Genomic DNA, 23,705 nt, shown 5'->3' on the forward strand with positions numbered 1-23,705 from the left:
ATGGTTCCTCCCGGGTCCTCAAGAAGGTTACAGCTGAGTTAAGAGCAGGTGCAGACCCCCGTTAACAGCTCAAGGCAGCGTAAGCTTAAGGCCCAGCTGTGCGCGGACTGTAGACTTCAGGGGGTGGAGCCGGGGCTGAAATCACAGGGCTGTCAGCCAATAAGCAGCTCTCCAGAGCTGGAGCCCCATGGGTGCAGGGACAAAGGAGGGGCCAGCCCAGTGTTGCTTTCCGGAAGAGCAGTCACTTGGTTTTCGGAAGGCTGACTCCCTGTGGGTTTTTTTCTTTTTTCGGGGGAAAAAACAGGTAGAGGAACGATATTAGAGTAGAAAGAATTGGGTCGTTAGGACTTTTTCCCATGTGTGGCATCACGTCAGGCTGGTTGCTGAGTTGTGGGGTGTCCGAGGCAGCTCAGTGAGTTTCCTGAAATCTGGGGAGAAGGCTGCGTTGGTATTTGCAGGTCCTGAGCCGTGTGAACAAGACTGGTGAGGTCTGGGCAGCTGCAAGCCTTACCTTTGCTACCCGGGGTCTGGAGCAGCTGTGGAGAGGGGCTTCCCTGCTCCTTCTGTCCCTCTGGGGGCTCAGTTAACAGGGAGGGTCAGTGTGAGGTCTGTGCAGCCAGGCTGGGAATGCAGCAGCCCTGTGCCCGGGGGCTTGGTGAGAAGCATCAAACCATCGAGTTGTGGGAGAGACTCCAAGGTCATCCTCTCATCCGTTGGTTCCACAGATGAGGAAGCTGGGGCCCGGGGAAGGGGAAGCACTGGCGAGGATGTGGGGTTTGGTCTTCTCCTGGACCGCGGAGGCTCAGTCCAAGGTTTTCTTCCTGCCCCACCTTGATGCAAACGTTCTGTCCTCTGGCTCCCCAGGCCAACAGTCTTTTCCGAAGTCTCACAGCTGTGTCTCACCTCCTAGGTTCTCCAAACCTATCCCCGAATCCGATGTCCCCAGCACACAATAACTTGGGTAAGTAGCTCTTTGGATGACTCAATCCCCCTCTAGCTGTAGCCCTGCCTGGTGGCCCGTGTGTGGAGGGGGCCCTGAAGTTGAGGCTCCCCTGCTCCGACCCCCACCATCCGCCCAGTGCAGCCCATCAGGTTTCTGGTTACATTGTTTCTGGGGTCACCCACAGAACGGGAAACCTGAGAACAGTGGTGGCAGGGAAGGCAGCCGTGTGCCAGGTTGGTATTTCCCCAGGGAGGCGGTTAGACACGAGTGAATGAAAAAGCCCCGAACCTTGTGCTTAAGAGACACGAGGGTCTCCGGTCAGTGAGCATCCGTGTGTGGTTTGACGCAAAGCCACAGGCAGCGGTGCAAACCGCGGCCCCCGGCTTTCGGGGACTTGTTTCAGATACACTTACTTGGATTTTATCTGAGCACCTCATCTGACAATGATGTCATTTTTATTTAAAACAGTACCATATAAGGAATTTGGGGGGAAAAAAAAGCCAAGTTACCCATAATCCCCCTGCCCTAACACAAATATTTTTGTTTCATCTCGGTCCCTCTGATGTTTGTGGGTCAGGCACATATATTTGCGCTTTGCCTTTGAGATGCTAGTTCATATCCATCTTTTCCTTCTGTCTTCTCATTGTTATTTTGTAAACACATTTCCGTACTTAGATGACTCGTCGATCATCTTGCATTATCTCATGATGTTTTGGAGCAGCTGGGCCATCATTTCCACAACCTTCCCTTAGATGTTTGATTTCTGGGTCATTTTTCTGAGATTCACTTTTCTAATCCAGGAGCATCCTTTGGCTTCAGCGTGGGGCCTGCCGGAGGGCTCAGAACAAATTAAATATTTGTTCAGTTTTTATTGAGGGGAGTTTTTTTTTCTGTGTTGGTCTGGTAGCTTTAGAAAAATGTGAGTTTGATTCTTTTCCAGCCTGTATTGCTGGGGTTTGATTTGTGGCTCAGGAAAAGAAGGAGTTAATATCCAAGCTTGGTGAATCAGAGTGGATTGGCCTGGCTTTTGTTCCCAGTTGTTCCCAGTCCTTGACTGATAGCATCAGATGAAGAAAGTCCTCATTTGGAACGTGGGGAGCTGCTTGAAAACCTTTTGATACAGGCTGACAAGTGGGCAGTGTGAACTGTAACTTTGGGGGATCTGTTTTATCATCTTTGTAAAATAATACCACTGTGAGTGTTGGGCTTTACAGCGGGAAGGTCACATTCCCGATGGGAAAGGACTGATGGAGTTTTTAAACACAAACTCTGAAGGCTGGAAGCTGTGTTAACCCTTGAGAACTTAAAGGCCATGAGTGTGAACTTGACTCTGGGCTTTCAGCTCTGGAGGCGGAGCCCTCTTACCCCACCATGGCCATGGGCGCCCTGAAGTCGACAGACATCAGAACTGGTGCTTGCCTTGGCAGCCCCACTGCCTGACTTGGTGGTTCAGGCTGCAGGTTGTCCTGGGCGGGTACTCGCTGTGAATTCCCCTCGAGATTGCGTGGACCAGGATGACAGCATGTTCTTGAACTTGGCCCCGAGGCAGAGTGCCCTGCTGGCACAGTTCTCCCTTGCCTCTCGTCTGAGGGTCAGGAATTCTTAGGCCGTTTCTTCCAAAGGAAGGGACAGCCTCCAAGCCTGGTGGGCAGAGAAGGGGGTGCCACTCGGCTGGGAAGATGTGAATGTGGGGGACAAGTCAGCCAACAAGCCCCGGTAGGACTCACGGCGAGACAACGGGCGCTGACAGGCCCGGCTTCCTCTCTGCTTGCCAAGCCCTCGAACCCCCGCCTTCACCCGTTCAGTACTGTTGGTAGGGCCCCTACCATCTCACAGCCTCTGGCATCGTAGCTGCAAGGGGATGAAAGGATGGATGAAGATGGCAAACGTTTCTCGAGAACTTGCTGTTCACTGAGTGTTGTGCAGAGTGGCTCATGCCTGTTAACGGAATCTTTGTAACAACTATCTAAGGGGGTGGTGCTGTGATTTTTCATTTTATGGAATAGGAAACCAAGGAACGGACTGGTTAATGAACTTGTCCCCTTCACGCAGCTAGACAGTGGAGAAGCTGGCTTTGAACTCAGGCCATGGGGATCCAGAACTTGTGCCCCCATGTGCAGCAGGACCCTGCCTTTGCTCGGTCCCTTAGACTAGCTCTCCCCCTTTTCACTCAGAAGAACTAGGCTCAAGGAGACACCTACTGACGTACAGTTGGGAACCCATGTCAGGTGTGAGGGCCCTGGTGTCCCATGTTGTCCCTGGCTGGGAGCCCTCCCTGCTTACCTGTCTCTTCCTCACTCAGTCATTCTCTGGGCACTTCCTGCTTGGTCACTGTATGCCAGTCCAAGTGGGGGAATTCAAAGAGGCGTCACAGACCCTGACACGAAGGTGCTTTTGGCCTTGTTGGGATAAATAAGGCAGGACGATAAATACTTTTTATATAAAACAAGAGGGGGGACTTCCCTGGGGGTCCAGTGGTTAAGTCCGCCTTCCAGTGCAGGGGATGTGGTTTCGATCCCGGGTCGGGGAACTGAGATCCCACGTGCTGCGGGGCAACTAATCCCTCGCGCCGCAACTACTGAGCTCATGTGCTACAACTAGCGAGAAGCTGCAACGAAGAGCCCATGTGCCGCAATGAAAGAGCCCGTGTGCTGCAACTATAATAAATAAATTAATTAATTAAAGGAAGAGGTGGGTGCAGATGAAGTACCCTGAGGGTTCAAAGGAGCAAACCGTGGCATTCCAGCGGGGACATCATCCAGGGTGGCCAGTGTCTCCTATGTATTAACTCATTCAGTCACCATTCGCTGAGTTCCTAGTAGGTACTGATGCTGGTGGTCCAGAGCCAGGGAGGACGTTTAGGCGTTCACAGTCTGGTGGAGTGGCTGGAGGTGTCTGTCCACCGGTGATGCACTGTGCCCGGTGCCAAGGGAGCAGCACACAGGAGGGAGGAACTGTATGTGCCCAGCAGGACAGCGCCAAGTAGGGTGGGGGGACCTTGGAGTTGTGATGACCTGTATGAGCTGGGCCTTGAAGGACAGGTGGGACGCGGTGAGGCAGAGAAGGAGGGAAGGACGCTGCCGATGGAAGCAGTGGCGTGACAGGGTGGGGTGAGCTCGGAGGGCAGCTGGCGGTGTGGCTGACTGGCTTGTTGGGAGGCTCAGTGGAGAAGATGAGGCTCGGGGTTGGCGGGCTGAGAAGAGAGCCCTGAGGGCCGCCCTTACGTAGCCCCGTCTTGCCTATAGGATGAGGCGAGATGGTGGGTTCTGAGTTGGGGGTTGGTGGTTATCTGACGGCAGCTTCATAATGATTAATCTGGCCACTGTGTGGAATTTCAAATCTAGGGGAAATTACTGGGGCTACCCCCCCCCCCCCGCAAAATACCCACTTAGGAAGCTGTAGCGCTGAAGGAGGCTGAGATGAATGCTTTAGAGAAATGGCAGCGGGAGAGGAGAGGGCGTTTACGAGTGTCATGAATCATTGGCATTCATTGATCAGCTTTAACTGGGAAAACGATGACGCTTCAGTTTAACTGAGGCAGAGCCCCAGGAGATGGGGCGGCGTTTGGGGCGAAGGGTGACAGGGAGATGCCGCTGCTTGCCTGTGTCCAGGAAGCGGCAGGACGGTCAGGAGAGAGGCTGCGGCAGGAGGTGCAGCTTTGGAAGCTATTAGCATGTTTGACAGCCTTGCCCAGAGTGGAGTCAGAGACATGATTTTGTCATCAAATGAGTTTGGAAAGCCTATACTGTGCTCCCTCTTGGGGCCCCCAGGGCACCCGCAGCGTAAAGCCTCTGAGAGTCCTGCAGAAAGGAGGCCTGTTTGGTCCAGCGTTTCTCCCACGGGTCCAACCGCTGCTGGAACACTTTTCTCTTACGATCCCATTGACCCTCCCATAGATCTCACTTTGGAAACACTGATGAAGGTTCGGCTGAAGTCCTGGGAGTGGATGGATTCAGTGGAGAGGGAGACCCAGCTCAAGAAGGAAAGAGGGCTGAAGACAGACTCACGGGACCCCCTCAGGAAGAGGCTGAGGGTCAGGTGGAGGATGGGGCCTCAGGGAGGGGAGGAGGTGCTGAAGGACACAGTGGGCGGGTTCTGCAGAGATGAGAAGTGAGAAGAGAACTCCTCGTGAGTTCAAAGGTATCCTGTGGGGATAAAAGGGTGGTGGGGTGGGCAGCACGCAGCAGCTGCCTCTGCGTTTCTCCTTTGTGGCTGGCATGTCCCAAACAGTAGGATGCTGACAGGCACGCGGAGAGTTCTCCCCGGAGAGAGACAGGGCATCTCAGGACACCTATTATTTCTAGTAAAGGAGTTATTATACAAAAAGAAAGCAAGCATAGGACATGGGGCTGTTGCTTCATTTCCTCCCTCCTCCAGGCAAAAGATGGCACCTCCTGCCACAGTAAAGCCACTTGGGGTGCCTCGTGGAGGCGGCCCATGAGTGACTGAAAGGCAGCTCAGCTTCTGGCCAGGGGCAGGCTCTGGGGAGGTCCCAGGGCTTTGTTTTGCAGGGAAGGGATGTGAGCAGGTGATGTTCCTGTTATTACACATCATGCCGGATGAGTCACCTGGAATTTCCTAAGGATTTAGGTCAAGGATTGGAGCAAATGGAGGGGAAGGAGGAGGGAGGCGGAGAGAGAGAAGAAAGATAACGAGCTGGATCCTGCCGGTGAGTAAAGTTGTTCTCTGCTTTAAAGTGAGACATCTCGGGAGGGGCCTTGACTGGGGGAAACGAGGTACTAGGGAATGTCCTGGGGCAGCGGCTGAGCTGGAGTTTAAGGAGGTGATGGTTTCCCGGAGGACCTTGGGCTGAGGCTGCCTTCCTGTCCTGCCAGGAGAAGGGGGCCCTGGTGGCAGAGTAGCAGGAGGACCCCTGGGCCCCGAGAGAGGGCAGGGGCCCACGTTACAGGCCCTACCCGATCCCAGGTGTCTTGGGGCTGCTGCAGAAGTTCTTTTCTGAGGCCTCGTTGGGCTTTAATCTTCCGTAAGCTTGGGACACCACAGGCAGGCATCTTCACGGCAGGACGTCGGCTGCCGGCTGGACCGTCACGCTCCCGAGGGTCCGTCCAGCTCTTAGACTTTTCCACTGTTCTTGGTTTCAGTAAACTGGTCCTAGGTTGAAAGAGCGTGGGGTCTTTTCTGTGTAAAACTGGGTTTGTTGCCTAATCCTTGGTGAGACAAGTTGGCATTGGTGCCCGGCTGCTGGGACACAGCTGGCCTGGGCCTGCAGGGACCTAACCCCCAGGTACACAGGTGGCTCAGGCACAGGGGTAGAGGATATTTTCACAGCCACCTGCGCTGGGCCTCGAAGGTTGCGTCCTGGCAGAGGAGGGGGACGAGCAGTCCAGGCAGGGGAAGTGCACGTGGCGGTTGGGGCGTGGAAGCCTCCTGGCCTGAGGCAGAGCCGCCTTCCGCAGGTGAGCGCAGACTAAGGCAGCCGTTTGTGTCCTGACCTTTAGCTTTACAGCGTCGCTGCTCCCGGCCCTCGCCCAGTCCCTGCTTTCGATGTATAGTAGAAAGTTAATTTCCCCGCTCCGACCTCCCCCCGCCCCTTTCGTTTACCGGATTTGGATCTCTCGCACGTGTTTTTAATAGGCATCCCTTTGCCTTCTGGGTTTTATTCTGTTTTCTTTTCCTTAAACAAAACAGAAAGTCAGTGCCAGCTTGGAATCGGGCTCAGAGCCGAAGCCAGCCAATGCGTTAGGCTGGCAGGGGGCCAGTCGAGAATTAAGTGCCCCGTGCTCCTCAAGTGGTCTGGCCGACACCGCACCGGTGGGGACAGGGGGCCGAGCACGGCTGCAGCGGGAGGCTCCTGCGTCTGCAACGCCTCTGCTGCAGGAAGAGAGATTGGCACAGACTCAGCAGTCTGGCCGAGAGCAGAAGCGTCTGAAGGGAAGGCCTTGGGCACACGCCATCAGCTGCCACTCCAGGTGTGCTGAGTCCTTGGCTAGAGAAGCGAAACCACTTTCCACTGGGGCAGGTCACTTTACCCTGTAGAGTTGTCCTCCCAGAGGAGCCTGTGCGTGGCATATGTTCAGGGTTCTCAGAAGCAACCTTACATAAAATTGCTTCTGCGTTTGTTGGGAAACTCTTGAAACTAGGGTAGGTTGGCTGGCTGGACTGATTGATATGGAGGAGGAGTAGCCACCTGAAGATGTCATTTAAGATTTAGTGCCCAGCTTCCCTGGTGGCGCAGTGGTTGAGAGTCCGCCTGCCGATGCAGGGGACACGGGTTCGTGCCCCGGTCCGGGAAGATCCCACATGCCGCGGAGCGGCTGGGCCCGTGAGCCATGGCCGCTGAGCCTGCGCGTCCGGAGCCTGTGCTCTGCAACGGGAGAGGCCACAACAGTGAGAGACCCGCGTACCGCAAAAAAAAAAAAAAAAAAGATTTAGTGCCCAGGACAAGTTTTGTTTCCCCTGCAGAACTAGTAAGAATTGTCTGTCCACCAACCAGAGCCATGTAGCATATTATGCTCCCTTTTTGCCTTGTCTGCTAGGAAGCTTAGACCCAAGCGGAGTGCTCTTTCAGGAGCTGTAACTTCATGGTTAGCCTGTTTATAGTCTTCTCTTTTCCAGGGTCCTGACTTTGTCTTGTTCGGAACCATGGTCTGGATAAGTCCTTTGGTAGGAAAGAAATGAGGGCATACGTGAAGTTTAAAATAAAGTGTAAAATAAGGCATAACCCAGAGGTGGTGATCATACTTGGGTCTGCAGCTCCTCTTACAGAAATGCCTTGAGGAAGCACCGAGGGATGATGGGAGGGAGTGAGGTGACTGTCAGTTGTTTGCAGACAACAGTAAGTGCGTGGCTGCGGTGCTGCTTCTGAATGTAGGTCGGCTCGTCCAAACAGCACTCTCTGAAATGGCAGCCTTCAGACTTTGCCTTGGCCTGACTGCTCTGTTCCCCCAACCAGCATCTTCTTAATTATGTGTCAGGCTCCTGCATCCTGTGTTTCCCACAGCACTGTTCAGTGAGTGTCTGTGAGTTGCAGGCATGTTTAGATAAGGGCTCAGATCTGCTTGGGAGGGCCTCTTGGGCTAGGACCCCAAGCCTCTCTCTGATTCCGAGACACCTTGCAGCCCACACGTGCCCAGAATATGGTTCTGGCCCCACGTTACCCAATGGGTGGCCTGCTGGCTTCTCTTCTTTTGATGGGTGGGCTGAGTCAGTGTTCCTGGGAGCCTAGCTCGCTCACTTCTGCCTGGACTAAGCCCAGGGGGTGCTGGAAAAGGCTTTATAATTTGGAGATGAAGACGGCTCTGTTCTGTACTTGGCTAGAGAAGCCAAGGCCAGCCCAGATCAGCCATAGCTGCCTCTTCGTGGTGACCCATGCCAGAAACACCGTGACCTACATGGTCTGCTTTCAGTGGCTTCCAGTACACTGCAGTCACTGTTCAGACTGGGCCACTGAGGCCAGAGAGGGACGTCATGTCCCTCAGGTTGCACAGCAGGGTCAGCGGAGCTTGCCTCTGGGAATTCCCCAGTACCTCTTGGCCCTGACACGTTGCCAGACCACTTTGAAGGCTCGGAGTGCACTTGGATTTCTTAGGTGGTGGTGGTTGTTTTTTTTTTAAGGTTTCCAAAGCAACATAGCTCACATTTTAGTGACCACATTGTTTAGAATATAGCTTATCTCATTGGAATGTCAAGCATCGAGCAAAGCCAGAGCCGGATGTGGCTGGCGTGGCTCAGCCCAGCCTCGGGGGCACTGGCCGCGGGCCATGGTCGCTCCTGCCCCACCACACCACTTTCACCATTAAGTAGTGTGGGCCCTGGCAAGGGAAGGAGGGGCAAGGACACTTTGCTCCCTTCGGATGGAGGTCAGGACAAGAACAGGATCTTTTCAAGTTCATATAACCAAAATTATTATAATTTCTGTTAACACCATTTATTGAGTGCTGGATGTGTGCCCCGCACTCCCCTTGAGTTATCTCAGTCCATCCACAAACAGCGCCTGGTGATAAAGGAGATTCTCCGCTCTGGTGACCCGGGGGGAGATGTGGACACTGAAACTCAGAGCTTAACTGGTTTGCTCAGCGGCACACAGCTGGTCCGTGTCTGAGCAGAGGGTGGACGATGGTCCATCTGGCCTTGGAGCTTGTGCTCCACGACCTGGTCAAACATCCAGGGCAGTGGTTTTCAACTGGGGCCCGTTTGGCCCCGTGGAAGACTTCTCGCAATGTCTGGAGGCATTTCTTTCTTTCACCGCTGGGACGGTGAGATGGATGTGTGCCGCCGGCATCGGGTGGGTAGAGGCCAGGGATGCTGTGCACATCCTAGAGTGCACAGAACCCTCTCCCCACAGAGAATTATCTGGCCCCAAATCTCAGGAGTGCCGAGGTTGAGAAACCTGATGTAGGTGTCCTGACCCTCTAGCTGACTCTTCCTGGGTGTGTTGAGTGCAGGGATGTCACGGGCTGCAGCTCCTCCCGTGTGTGCTGACCTTCTCTTTACCCTTAGACGGGATCATGGGCGTAGACCCCAGAAGGAGATCAGGGCCACTTTGCCCTGCAGGGGGACCCGGGCCTCTCCTGGGCTTTACGCACTTTCAGAGGTCTGGTGAGCTGAGCAGAGGTTCTCGTGGGTTCTCGCTCTGGGAAGTTGCTCGGCGGGCAGTGAGCAGGGGTCTCGGGCCAGTGCTGAGACTTGGCACGGCGAGCCCTTCCCATCACTCTCACTGGCTCCCACAAAGTCACGCCCTGAGTGACCAGGCGGCTCCACGTCTATGTAAGAGCCAGAGCAAGTGACTCAGGCTGGAGGTCTGAGGCGGAGGAATGAGAGCAGCAGAATCCCTGATTCGCCAGCAGATGGTGGGATTCAAGTAGGCAGAGAGCAGGATGTGGCCCGGGGAGCAGTGCAGACCAGAGAAGCAGCTGGAAGGGCTGGCTGGAGTGTTGGGGAGTCCTGTCAGAGGCGTGGCACTGCTGCAAGTGAGGAAGGACGAGGGCCCGGCCCAGGGCCAAGAGGATGGACCCTAAGGTGGGAGATGACACACAGACGGGCAGGAGGAGGGCAGGGGTACCTGGGCAGGTGTGGAGCCTGGAACAGCTGGAGGTGACAGGAGGCGTAGGGAATCACGGGAAAGGTAACGTGGAGGCACGTGAGGGGAAACCTCTGTTTCAGGGGTTCCCACCTCTTCTGAGAACCAGCAGTTTGCTCTGAGGAGCCCTTGACCGAGACACAGACTGACAACTAGGATAAATTCAGAGCTGCTTTTAGGTGAGTTTGTGTCTTAGCCACCCCGACAGATGGCATCTGGATACATTTGGAAGATAGTTTCCGCAATAAGAGGCAGGGACCCAGTTCACTCTGCAGACGGTGCCTGGTGTGTGGCTGTAGATGTGACCCCCTGGGCCGCACCAGCCTTGTCATTTCACAGGCTTGGACGCTGCCGCCCGACAGGCTAGGAGTTAGCCCACGACCAGGCAGAGCCAGAAGCTGCAAGCCCTTCTGGGAGGCAGAGATCAGCATGGGTTACTCTGGGGACCTTGGGAGAGAGGCAGATGGTGTGGCCAGACCGCAGTGGGCACTCCTGGCCTGTCCGGTGCGTTTAGCCAGGTGCTTGTTGGTCTCAGGGCCTTTTGGGTTTGACCCAGCACCTCCTTGAAGACTACCTCAAGCCAAGGCCAGGCCGGGCGGGGCAGGGCCTTTGTGAGCTCAACTAAATAAAAAGTACCAAGGCCAGTGGAATGCTTCTCCCAACACCTGAGGATTTTGTCCCGCTGGATCCTGCGAGTTTTACATAGTAAAAGGGTTGGGGGGGGGGTTCTAATGCCCTGAGAGGTGGGGAAACAGGCTTCTGGAGCATCTAGGGGACCCCATCCAGGAGCTCAGGGGCTGGGGGGCCCCCTGACCCAGCGGCCCGGCCTGTCTCCTCAGACCTGCAGCCCGTCACCTACTGCGAGCCGGCCTTCTGGTGTTCCATCTCCTACTACGAGCTCAACCAGCGTGTCGGGGAGACATTCCACGCCTCACAGCCGTCCATGACAGTGGATGGCTTCACCGATCCCTCCAACTCAGAGCGCTTCTGCCTGGGGCTGCTCTCAAATGTCAACAGGAACGCAGCCGTGGAGCTGACGCGGAGGCATATCGGTAAGGGGCGGCCGCGCTCCCCCCTGTGACACCACCCCGCGCCCCAGCCACCACAGCCCCTGCCAGAACCCACCAGCCACCACTGTGCGCCTCCCCCGTGCCCGTCCCCCAGGCTGCGTATTGCCTTGTTTAGGGGCCAGACAGGTAGAGTTGCGGTTGCTTGATCGTTCCCACTCAGAGACCATTTCTGAAAATTTGAGAGCCACAGAGGAGGACAGTTGACTTTCTTGAGAAAGGCAACCGTGCAATTCTCTTAATAAAAATACCCTTGAAGTACTGATAGGTGGACAAGTATATAGTCCACCTTGTAGGAATGATATTCTCTTTGTTCACTTCATATATGATTGTTCTAGGAACTTAGAAGAGGTGGAGAGACCAGTATTGCCCGCCTCCGGGACACCACTGCTGCTAACACTCTCTCCCGACACCTAGCACGTGGTGAAAGATCACTTAGTTTAGGGAGGAGGAAGCCTTGCTGTGTGTCACTTGGTTTGCTCATAAAATTATCGTGCTGAGGTTGTTCACAGCCTTGCGATCCAGAGTCCTAGAAGGGCCATAGAGATGGTGTAGAGATGGTGGGTATTCTCAGACATTGTTGAGGGCACGCAGGGTGGCCAAGGGGTTCCAGAGGAAACTCAGGAGCTGGGCAGGGCAGCAGGGGTCTGGGCACATGTGAACCAGAGCATCTCTGTTCTTGTTTGTATTATATCTTGCGCCTTCACAGAAGATTTTATTTGGACAGAGGGTTTTACAGTCAAGAAAAGTTTGGAAGCCGTGGGCCTGCGCCAGTGCGCCTATTTTCCAGGGAATGATAACCTGATGCCCAGGGAGGGGCAGAGCCCTGCAGAGGCCACACAGCAAGTGTGTAACACAGTCGGTGACAAAGAGCCCCCTCCTGCCCCTGAGCCTGCATCCTTTCCGGACAGCTTCCTACTTGTTTTCTTTTAAAAAGATCCTCGGTGGTATACACAGGTGTTTACTTACCCACTTTATACTTTTCTATATTTAAATATAACATTTCAAAAACTACCCAAACATTTTTGTTCTTTGGGTCTGGGTCTTCCCACCTCCGCCTCCCGCTCTTGACCGACATAACTCCAGGGCGCCTCCTAGTGGCCCCCGAGTCTGTCAGCACCCTGGTGTCTGTGAGCCGCCAAGTCCTGTAGCACTGAGCCAGGAAGAACTGGGGAGTGGCGGGGCCGGGGACAGTGGTGGGACGAGGAGGCAGGCCTGCAGCCGGTCGCCTGGTTTCCATCCCACTCCACGTTGCGCCTGTGAAAGCTGGCTCCATTCCCCGGCCCTCTGGGCCTCTGCCCCCAGGAGTGGGAACAAAGACCTTCCAGGCAGGAGAAGAGAACATCCCCTGGCTGAGCAGACACTCGTTGTCAGAGGGTTTATATAACTTGCTTGAATTGCAGAGCCAATTTAAAAATAATTTCTGTCCATCTGGAGTGGATTTAAGAGATGAAGGGAAAGTAAATGATATAAAGCTATGGAATGTTTTAGAAAAATGCATCGAGGGGAGAAAGGTTACAGGGAGTGGCACTGATTAAGCCATCCTTGCAGTGAAGGGCTCCTGGGGTATCTGCTGCCTCAGGAGGAGCTCTGCAGGCTGACTAAATGAGTTTCTGAATCTCGGAGGGGGAAGGGACCTAGTAGTAGTAGCAGCAGCAGCAACTACTGCTCACCAGACACTTGCTGTGTGTCTTACAGCAGCCCCATGAGGTAGGTATGATTGTTACCCCCATCTTACAGATGAAGAAACTGAGGCTCAGCGGCTGAGTAACTTGGCCGAGGCCCATGGCAGGTCATCGGCAGAGGCTGCTGTTAAGACTTACCCATGCTCTTTCCTCTCGTCGTCTGCCTCCCCAGCTTTGGCATCACTTCCCCGTGTGTTTAGGCTTGGGCTCTGGGCCCCGTTTGCCTGGTGACCCTGGCAGAGAACCAGTCACTTGGAGCATCGGCTGCAGTTCTGCCTCCTCTGGTAGCCTCAGCTGGTGCCAGGACCACTCTGACCCGAATCTCTCTAGGGCGAGGCGTGCGGCTGTACTACATCGGAGGCGAGGTCTTTGCGGAGTGCCTCAGCGACAGTGCCATCTTTGTCCAGTCTCCCAACTGTAACCAGCGCTACGGCTGGCACCCAGCCACCGTCTGCAAGATCCCACCAGGTACCACCACCGACATACCCACCCTTTCCCTGAGGTCCTCTCCTCCGCAGCACATGCCTGGGATGCTAAAAAGGTTTCTCCTCTCTTACCTTTTCTCCTCATGGGTGTTCGCGCTGACAATCTGGAGATGCTTCCCTTGGGTTTTCTGCCTTGCTGTCTTATTGTGACCTCCCCGAACCTTCGGGGAGCAGACGCAGCATGTGACACATCTGCCTTTGATCTCTGGGTACCTGTTTATTGACTGTGTGCATAGATGCTAAGATAGTATGCCTGCTTCCTTCCTTTTCTCCCTTCCTCCCTTCCTTCCTAAAGCCATGCCAGATGCTGTAGGGGGATGGAGGGGTGCAGAAAGTCCTTCTGCTGTCCCCACAGACCTTACCCATCAGCTGAGTGTGCAAGGCAAAGACACAAATGTGTTTAATACAAGGGAGGGTGCTATGCACCATGCAAGCGGCACAGGTAACGTGCTCTTGGATCCAAGGGGAGAAACACATTTAACTGTTAGGATGGATCAGGAAAGGCTTCATGGAGGAGAAGGCATTTGGGCTTGGAGCAGTAGGTAAGCATTAGGCATAGGGTGATGGTGGGGCGGGAACCGTGAGGGCATCCCAGGCAGAGGGAACGATATGGGCGAAGGCCCAGAGGTGATGGAGGGCAGGGCACACGTGGGCTGCACTCTGCCTGCAGTGGAGGCCGTTTAAACGACAGTCGGGAGACACGTTTAGAAAACATGATGGGACCAGGCCACGGAAGAACATGAGAACGTTTTGCTTTTATTCAGGGGGACTGTTGAGGGTTTTCTGAGTAGGGCTACGAATCCCACCTGTACTCCAAGGGGTGGCAGGCTCACCCCAGAGGGTGGCTTGGAGAGGGCCAGGCCTGGGTGGATGACCAGGCAGGTGGCTGATCTCATCCAAGGCCTCTTCACTTAGAAAGCTGAGGCAGAACGCCCCTGCCGCAGCCCACTTCTCCCAGGGCGCGCAGCCGCAGAGCGTGGACTGTGCCCGGTGGGTAGAGTGTGGCTCAGTCCATTGCCTGCGGCGTGTGTGGCATGTCTTCCTGCTCACTAAGTAGCAGGTGATGGTGGAGCGGTGGGTCATGGGCTGGATCAACTTAAGAATGCAAAGAGTGAGATGCTTGTGGTGCTCTCCATTTCTGGAACGTCGTGTGGTTGCGTTTACAGAGCACACGGCTACCTTGGGGCTCACTTAGTCCTCACCAGTTATTCTAGCTCTTCAGGCGAGGAGGCATGCTGAGGAGACAAGTTCAGAGAGGTTAAGCTACCTGCAAAGGACACACAGCTAATAAGTGGCTGAGCCAGGATGAGCCTAGGGCTGTGTGCTTCTCTGCTGCTTGCTGGGCGGGGGACCGGAACTCACCTTGGGCTCCGCTTCACCCCTCTTCCCCTCAGAGAAAATGAGAAGAGGAAGTCCAGATGCGCACTTGGCTTTGTGCCCATCCCCCGGCCCCGCCCTCTCCCTCTCTCTGGTTCCGGCAGAGCTGGCTGTGGTGCTGGATGTTATCTCATGGGATGTCAGAGCTGGGGGGCCTCTGAGGCCAGCCTCTCCTTTCACAAGGGAGACACGGGCTTAGAAGAGAAAGTGACCAGCCCAGAGTCACACAGCAAGCCGAGGGGCCCAGTGCTGGCCCGTTAGTGTCACCTCAGCTCACCTTTTTGGGCATTTTTGGCATGTGCTTTTTTTTTGTCTTTTATTTCTCTGATTGACACATTCCTGGCACTCAGGCGGTTGGACTTCGAACAAGAGATTTACAGTAAACTTTATGTGTGCCTGTCTCTGGTTTTATGCCTGGAGTTAGGTACACACCTTCACTTTGCCGAGAACGTCACCCCACCCCAGCCTCGTGCCCAGAGGCCAAGATGTGGCCCAGATCTCTCGCTGCCTCCTGGCCCGGGCAGAGGTGGATTTGTTGATGGGAGGTGCCCAGGACCCTCCGCCGAACTCCTGTTGGCGCGGCAGGCCGGGTAGCCTCTCAGCTGGCCCGTCTCTCTGGTGCTCCCTCCATCAAAGGGCAAGGACTCCTGCTCCCCAGGAGGTCGGCCATACCTGTACACTACGTGGGCCTTCAGGCTTGTGACCCTGCTGCCTCTGTTCCCTGGAGTCTTGCCTTGGCCCCTTCGCCCAGGGCAGGGCCCACCTCTCCCAACCGTTTCTCTTGTTCCTGGGCTCACTTTACTGGCTTCCTCAGCCTTCCCACAGCTCTGGGAACTGGAGCTATGGGCCACTGTTTAACTCTCCCCCCTCACCTGTGTCAGCTGCATCTCCCCATCACGGCGGTGGTGGCTTCAGGGGCAGGGACCACGTGGGCTCGCCCCCAGTGTGGTGCTGCGCGTGGAATCTGTGGCTAATGTGGGAACACTGGTTCGGGTGACCCTGGGGGTGGGGTGGGGGGCTTTAGCCAGGAGAGGAGCTCCAGACAAGTGCACTCTTCATCCCCACGAGCACTGTTTTTGTTCTGTTGGCAGGATGCAACCTGAAGATCTTCAACAACCAGGAGTTTGCCGCCCTCCTGGCTCAATCTGTCAACCAGGGCTTCGAGGCCGTGTACCAGCTGACCCGGATGTGCACCATCCGCATGAGCTTCGTCAAGGGCTGGGGAGCCGAGTACAGGTCGGGGCTGGGGCGCTTGTCCCTGGGATGCGGGGACTGCAGGTGGCTCAGAACGCAGAGCAAGGGCTCCCCAGAGATGAGCGAGGCTGGCCCTTGCCCCGAAGAGCAGAGGGACCAGGGATCCGAGCGGGGCCAAGTCCCACTAGACGGGGAAGAGCTGAGCAGTGCTCGCCCAGTTTCTCAGGAGCTGGGAGCGTTCCATCCTCACCACAACCCTGGGTGGGGACGCTGGCATTGTCCCCGTTGTGCGGATGAGGGAACAAAGGCCCAGGGAGGGAAAGCGACTAGCCTGAAGTTGCATCATTTGTGGAAAAGCTGAGCCTAGAACTGTGTCCTCTTGGCGTCTTCCTCCTTGTTCGTTTTGGGCCGATGGTTTTAGGAAGACCCTCTCTGGGGAGTTAAGTCTTCATCTCACTGTTCCTTCTCTCCTCCGTGGCTCCATCTCTGACCCGGTGACCCTGAGGATCTAGGATATTAAAACTGAGAAGCAGGGAGGGGAGGAGGAGATTTGGGTGGTCGAAGGAACAAAATTTACTTGCTCAGAAATGATTTTTTCAGAATTTCTGAGATACTGGTTTTAACATGGCACTGGTCAGGGGTGTCCCTGGTTTGCTCTGTCGAATCTCTCGGGCCACTCTGGCGTGGGCTTAGAGAAGCCCGTTCCTATTCCTTCCACACCTGGACAGGAGTTTCCCCTAGAGGCAGGTCTGTGTGCCCAGCCCCGACTCCGCGGCAGACACAGAGGTGCCCGCACATCAGCTGGAGCCAGTGCCTTGCAAGTTACTCTCCCCTTCTCTTCATTTTTCCAGATGTTTGGAATCCATTTTGTTTTGCAGTCATTCTGCACCCAGGCCAAACCCATTTCAGTATTGGCTCTGGGCCACCATTTATAATGAAATCCAGATGAGCATGACTTATGGAAAGTCAGATTCTCATTAGAGGATTTCGGTCCATAAAATCCTCCTCTTTCATTTACCGTACTTTAGCTGCTGTTCTCCGTGTCTGCCCCCCAGTGCCAGGGAGCACAGCACCTTGGTCTCTGGGGTCTCTCTCAAATCTGGGATGAATGACCCGTTGAGCTATCCGAGTGGTCAGCCGTCGGAGAACTTACAACCCGGTTATAATGGCCTGAGATTAGCCCAGGCCCAAAGGCCCAGCCCGAGGGACGTTTTAGCTCACCTTTTGGCCTTGGCTGAATCATTTAGGGAGCAAGAGTTGAAAGGTTAGAAAATTAATCTTCTTTTTAGTTGGGGAAGGGAAATATTTAAAGATGGACCCGGTGGAAAAGAGCCAGAGGGAGGTCCATTTATCCCTGTTAGCACTCAGACTGCAGTCTAGAGGGCCACACTCAGGCACCCAGGTCAGGCAGGCACGCCAGGGCCGAGTCTGCAAGCCCGTTTCTAATCCTCCACTCGGGAGAAGCGCAGGCCAAGCAAGCAGGGTGGTGACCTCAGGCCAGCGGCTTTTGACCTGGCGCGGCACTGCAGTCCTCCAGGTTCAAGTGCTTGGGAAGAGGCCCCTGCTGGCAGAAGCCTTTCCCTGGGGGCACTGTGTCACCGTGCGGGACATACTGCCAGCACACCCAGTCCTGTGCAGCCCACCACGTCACTGCCACCTGGCAGCGCCGCAGAGCAACCTAACTGGTGGTGCGGCCCCTTCCCAGAACAGCCTCGCCCTCCTCCTGTCTCCGGGGCCAAGGAGAGTAAGGTTTCACCCCTTCCTGTGAGGTGGCTGAAAGCAGAGCCCAGGCCTCTCACCTCCAGCTGGCACCAGCGCCTCCGGCCTCAGCAGATAGCCTTTGCTCAGTGGAGGCCTTTGGGAGCCTGCCTGCAAGCTGCGTCATCAACCAGCCCGAATTTAGACGAAGTGCTTTGGGGAAAAGAAACGTGTGGTGTGCCTTGGTTTTTTCCAGTAATTGTTCCACGGCTCGCTCTGCTCGTAAGATTTTCCAAAATAAGGCCATAGATGGGAATTATATCAGCACATTGGGGACCGACAGCATGTGGACTCTGTCGGCGCCCCGTAAGAAACACCCCTCAATCAGGCAGACGCACGTCATCGCGGCCTGCTGGGGGTAGGTCGGGGCTGAAGGCAGGGGAGCTGTAGGTGCCCTCTCAGGACAGGGGGACCAGAGAGACCTTTGCTCTGGCTGAGGTTCTCCATCAGGAGCCCATCAAGGCAACCGGGGGGCCTCTGGGGTACCCTGGAATTTGCCTTACATGTTTCTCTTTAAGGGGGCCACGTCCTTCCCTGGTGCAGGAGAACCTGATTTACTCAAAGCCCTTCCTGCTTGGAGTTTGGCCCGGCAGTTTCAGCAAGTTAGTGGCACCTCCTCCAGGACAGGGTCTAGCAAGGCAGTCCGTATCTCTGGCTCTGGGAAGAAGCCTGTCACCAAAGCGGGAAAAGGCATTCTGACATGTGTGTGTGTGCTTCTGGACATTCTTAACATCCCCCAACCCACCCCTTTCCCAATGTCTTGCAGGAGACAGACCGTGACCAGCACCCCCTGCTGGATCGAGCTGCACCTGAATGGGCCTTTGCAGTGGCTTGACAAGGTCCTCACCCAGATGGGCTCCCCAAGCATCCGCTGCTCCAGTGTGTCTTAGAGACATTGGGTGTGAAGGGGGAGGGCGGGGAGGGTGGGCTTGGGGAAAATGGCCATGTAGGAGGTGGAGAAATCAGAACTCAAATCACGGTTGTCAAAGAAGAAGAAATTTTTCTCCCTCAACCAAAGTGGCACGAGCCTGTTTTACAGAACATGAAAGCAAACCCAGAGATGGATTTTTATGAACAGCTGTGTCTGCTGAACACATCTGCCCTTTGGCCCTGGTGTGAAGGGCAAGAAATGGCTTCTGCTCTGGTGGCTTGAGCAAACAGGTAGTATTTTACCACCTGCCCCCTCCCCCAGCCCCCTTTTCTTTTAATGACAGCAAACTGAGATGTCACTGCCCAACAGGAAACGGCCCTGTGGTCAGGACCGAGTGCGGAATTCGCCTTGGGCACTCTAGAGGCAGGGAGAAGCCGGCAGGCAGGGGTATAAGCGCACCTCGGGCCCAGCCCTCCTCTTCCAGTGAGCATTCCTGAACCCCAGCAGCGGCAGACCTTGCACCCTGGGGGCTGAATTGACTTGGGGTGGGGAGGGGTCTTGTCTGTCTCCACCCTTCGGGGAGCATACTGATTGGTGTGAGCGAGTGTGTCCAGAACCGAGCACACAGGGACCGGTGGGAAGAGGTGGTGACACCTCTTCTTTAAAAACACTCTTAAAGTTGTCTGCATTTTCAGCAGTTGGAAGGATCTGTCGAGGCTCAGGCACGTAGGAAATGTATAGTTGTAGCATCACGGTAATCTCAAAGAGATTTGAATTATGTGAAGTGTTCCCGGGAAGCAGGAGGCAGTCGTCCGTGATGGTGTTCGGGCTGAGGCAGCACCACCACGGTGCGCGGGTCTCCGGTCACCTGTAAGAGCTCGCTCCGCTTTCTCATGCATTCGGCTACACTGGCTGATGTAGTCAGTTGCGTTAATTAAATGAACTTTATCGTATGCTCTTTTAAACCTTTGTTTTATGTTTAAAAAAAAAACAAAAAAACCCTGGGTTGGCACGTTGATTGGGAAACCAGAGGGGGACCCAGCAACTTCTCCCCCAAAGTGAAGCTTTTCCAGGTTTTGTTGAGAAGACACCTGCCAGCACTTTTGGAAGCTGAAATTAACAGAAGCAAATTCACCAGGAGGGAAAGATCTCAGGCCAACACAAAAGCAAATGAAAGGGCTATTAAAAAATTTTTTTTACACCTTTGAAAATTGCACGTTTGGTGCAAAGAGGTCTGTCATCTTTCCCCTGGGATATGAGATTATCTAGCTCACAGTAGAGGATCATCAGTGACAACTCTAGCAGTTACAGTGTGTAATAAGTACTGCTCCCAGTGACAATTAGTGAGGAAACTACTATAAGTTATTTCAACTGGAAAAAAAAGAAAAAAAAGAGCCCTCTTCTACTGGCCTTTTGCAGAATACAGCAGATGGAATTGCCACTTGCAATTGGTACTTTATACTTTGCTGCTGTTTTTGTATGAAATGACTTATCCCATATTTTTGCATGGATTTCTACCAGGAAAAATAAAGGGATTTCCTATGGAAGTCCTGTCTTAATTGCAGGTGAAGGGAAGAAAGTGTACACTTTTGGCAGGTATAAACCTCAAATGTGATGACATTTCTGATGCTATGTAGAGATGTTGGGGGCTTCCTGGGTGCCTCACTTACAGGATCCTAGGCCTCTGAAGCTCCAGCCCTGAAGTTTCCAGGTAGGAGAGCTGCTTGCCAAGCCTCCAGAGGACACAGGAAGAGACAAGAGTACCTTGCCAGACCTGGACTGGTCTTTGCGCAGGACTGTCGACATAGAGCCGGAGACGGTGTGTAGTCCCTCACTCCACCTGAGGGGGCCAGATACTGCAAGTCTGAAGTTCGTGCCTGGTATGAAATGATGGTGGACTGCTTCTTTTAGATACAGGAAATCATCTGAACCTCCTGGATGTGTGTTCCTGCTCCCAGTCAGGTCTGAGACTCATGGTATGACTTCTTATTCCATTTTGGCCTCGGCTGAAGCCATCGTGGTGCCCCCTCTAGAAGCCATGGAGAGCAGTCTCTGAGGGCCCGCGTTCTCCACCTGCTAACGTGATCTCCTGTGAGGGCTTCCTACGGCGCACAGCTGTCCCCCAGGTACTTGGGAACCGGCTTCAGGTACAGCCCAATTTGGGTGATCTTGTTGGTCACATCTGGCTGCATTTGGATGGTGTCTCAGAACCCTCAGTGCTCAAAGCTAAAGGCTACTTCTAGGAGGCGTGAAGTTTTAATTTTGTGTTTTTCCGAGAGCTACTTGCTTGGCCCTTTTTCTTTATAGACTAGACTGCTGGAGGAGGATGAGAGGAAAAAGTGGGAAAGCCCACCTTCAGCACCATTGAAAAGAAATTTGGTTGTACCCAGAGGTTAGGATCTGGTTTCATTCCCACCCTAGAGGCTGCGTAGGTGGCTTTGAGGCACATGTAATATTAGTGTCCTTCAAGTCATAAAAATAGTTTAAAAATCCTATTGCCTGAAGGCATTTATACATTGAAAAACTTAAAGGACAGCTGCAAGGGGCAGGAGGAAATCGGGGCAGTTCTGGGGGGTGACGGTGGCTGTTGGAGACCCTTTTCAGTGCCGTTGTCCAGGCTGCACAACGTGCCTCGCTTCCCTGCCCCGGGCTCCCCGCCAGGCCACCTTCACCTTGCGGCTTGTGCTGACGCTGACCTGAGAGCAGCTAGAGCGCGGGGGCCCTGGATCCTGGCCTCAGCGCCTCCCTCAGGAGCCAGCTTGTATTCCCTTTCTTCTCCGCCCACTCCCTCCCCCCTCCTAACTTTATTTAGTACTTGGAGCCTTCCAGTGCAAGTAGGTAGCCGCCCCAGCGGTTCGGGTTACAGGCCTGTGCTGGCCAGTCTTCTCTGCTGGCCACCTTCCTGGCAGGCTGCAGATCTGACATTCTGAGACAAGCCCAGAGTCAGGAGCGGGGACTTGGACTCTTAGGAAGAACAGACATGAGGGCAAGGCTGCTGGCAGACTTTTCCATTGTCCTTATGTTGTCTGTGCTGTATTTTTTTATTTACCATGGTGATTATTTTTTTAAATCATTGTTAATGTATTGGAATGAGCTGTAGCACGTATCTTGTGCTTAGTTTGTTTTTCTCCATCTCCCTCTGGCTTCCTAGAGTTTGGACGTATTCCAGGGCTAAATGCTTTTACTCACGCCGCAGAAAAAGGTTTTCTTTAAGTAACGCGTGCATGTCATGCATGTATGTGAGTAGCTTGGGGAGACGGCAGATATCTGATTTCATTCTCAGCCCCAAGCTGCCATTTCTGAGGCTCCGTGAGGGTCTCTGGGGTGAGAGCTCACATTAGAGCTCTCATTAGGCCACTCTCTGTAGTCCTTAAAAGGAGAAGGGAGGGACAGGAATCTGCAGACTGCTCAGGGGACTGTTTGCCAAGGGGGTTACCAAGTAGCAAGAGAGGGCATGAGTTTGGTTCCGGGCCCTGTGTCTTACTGTGTGACTAAGTGGCACAGTTGGGAGTTTTTCCCAAATCTACATCTTTGCTAGAAGAAAACCTCAACACGGCTAAGTTGTACCATTTTTCTTGGTGTGGCACAGATGTTCCCTTCTCGAACCCCTTCAAGTGACAGTCTTTCAGGAGTATCAGCCACTCCGCAAGTGGGTGGGAAAGCAGAAAAACGTATGGATCAAAAATGAGGCACCTCTGATGGAAGAGCGGGGAAATGACTGGCGCTACAGGCAACCTTTCAGAAACACAGCTACCACATGCAAAAACTCGCGTATTGTGTAAACTGGATTGAGAAATTCTCTCAAGTGATCCTGTAATTTTTTTCTTTTATGCTAAAGTAATGTACACTCGAGCATTCTGGTGTTTTTATATTTATGTAATAATTTCTTAAAACCATTCAAGACAGATAACTATTTAATTTTTTGAAGAAAGTTGGAAAAGGCTCTCCTCCCAAGGACAGTGGCTGGGAAGAGACGGGGCACAGCCAGTTCCAAACGCTGGTAGAGGGTGCAGTGGCTTTTGGGCTCAGCACCTGGGACGACTGACCCAGGCTGGCTCCCCACGTGGCAGCATGTGACACAGGCAGCTCAGAGTCGAATACAGGCCCTTACGTGGGGGCCTCTGAACCAAGCCCCTCTCCCTTCCTAGGGGTGAGAACTGTCCAGAGGGATGAAGCCATCTTCCTCCAGGAAGCCTTCATTCACCCTCAGTGCTGCTGTTGCAACTAGGCTGTTCTGGGCAGGACGCCTGTTTGTTTGGGTGTGCGTTTGGGTGGGGAAAAAGAACGCGGAGGATGTTGATTACCTTCCCTTCTCAGCCAGCCTGACCTTTTAATACCTTTGTAAAAAGCATGTATGTATTTATAGTGTTTTAGATTTTTCTAACTTTTATCTTAAGAGCAGAGCACCTGTTTAAGCATTGTACCCCCTATTGTTAAAGAACTGTGTCCTCTCTCTCCTTCTCTCTCCCCTGTAAGTGCCCTTCTAATAAACTTTTCATTGAAAAGCTGCTGGGCCAGAAGCTCGCTCTCATTCTCGCTGCCATGTCTGAGTGGAGAGGAGAGGTTAAAGGGCCCCAGGGGCTTCAGAGAAACGTGTCTCCAAGCCCAAGTGCACTTTGACCAAGGATGTGCCAGGTCCCATTCTGCCACAGCCCCGCTGCCCTCATTCACTCACCGAGGGCAACACGCAGTGCCAGCCAGGCCTGCAGGGATAGCAGGAGCCTCCGGGTCAGGCACGTGAAGGTGTCCAGTCTCCCAGTTGGCGCGCCTCCCAGCGCTGCACAAGTCCCAGCGACGCTGTCTCCGCGTTGTTACTTCGCGTTCATTCCCTTTGTATTTGAGAGCCTTTGGCAAGTGCGTGGACGCCACCGGATTAATCTTGCCACAGGCAATGGAGGTAGGTTTCAGGTTCCGAAAGAAGCAGGTTTCCACACTCTCCAGCTCACATGACTTCGCTCCTGTGAAAATCCATTTTAAATTCCAAACGCCCAAGGAGAAAGAGGCTTCAAAACTGTTTTCCATGGCCGAATCTTACACTGACCCCAGCTGATGTGGATTAAGAAACAGGATGATGAAAATGAATAAACAATTTCGGGGAGGCGGAAGGGAGCTGGCGTAATTCTCTAGCTGGGCCACTTCTACAGCAGCCTTCCCTCCCTGGACCTCACCGGAGTCCACACATGCTGTACCAGGAGGGAGGCAGATTTCCCAGGAATGGCACCCACGTGCCTATAGGTTTGGCCTCCATGAACTACATCAAATCCCTACCTTCATTGTTATTTGGC

The 23,705-nt window shown here is 54.0% G+C and overlaps 1 protein-coding gene across 3 annotated transcripts in view; it reads left to right on the forward strand.

The window, feature by feature from the left end:
- The window catches only part of SMAD3 (SMAD family member 3), a 119,932-nt gene extending 97,004 nt beyond the window's left edge, over positions 1–22,928 (forward strand). For 2 of the 3 annotated variants that reach the window (XM_033851868.2, XM_033851869.2), the window contains exons 5-9: positions 911–961; positions 10,823–11,035; positions 13,066–13,203; positions 15,689–15,833; positions 18,316–22,928. In XM_033851868.2, coding sequence (XP_033707759.1) covers positions 911–961; positions 10,823–11,035; positions 13,066–13,203; positions 15,689–15,833; positions 18,316–18,439 — 671 coding nt within the window. In that variant the 3' untranslated portion in view covers positions 18,440–22,928. The remainder of the gene's footprint in view (positions 1–910; positions 962–10,822; positions 11,036–13,065; positions 13,204–15,688; positions 15,834–18,315) is intronic. The other variant, XR_004525216.2, reaches the window with a different exon arrangement.
- The last annotated feature ends 777 nt before the right edge of the window (positions 22,929–23,705 follow it).

The sequence above is a fragment of the Tursiops truncatus genome, chromosome 2 (genome assembly GCF_011762595.2).
Source record: "Tursiops truncatus isolate mTurTru1 chromosome 2, mTurTru1.mat.Y, whole genome shotgun sequence".
Taxonomy (NCBI): Eukaryota; Metazoa; Chordata; class Mammalia; order Artiodactyla; family Delphinidae; genus Tursiops; species Tursiops truncatus.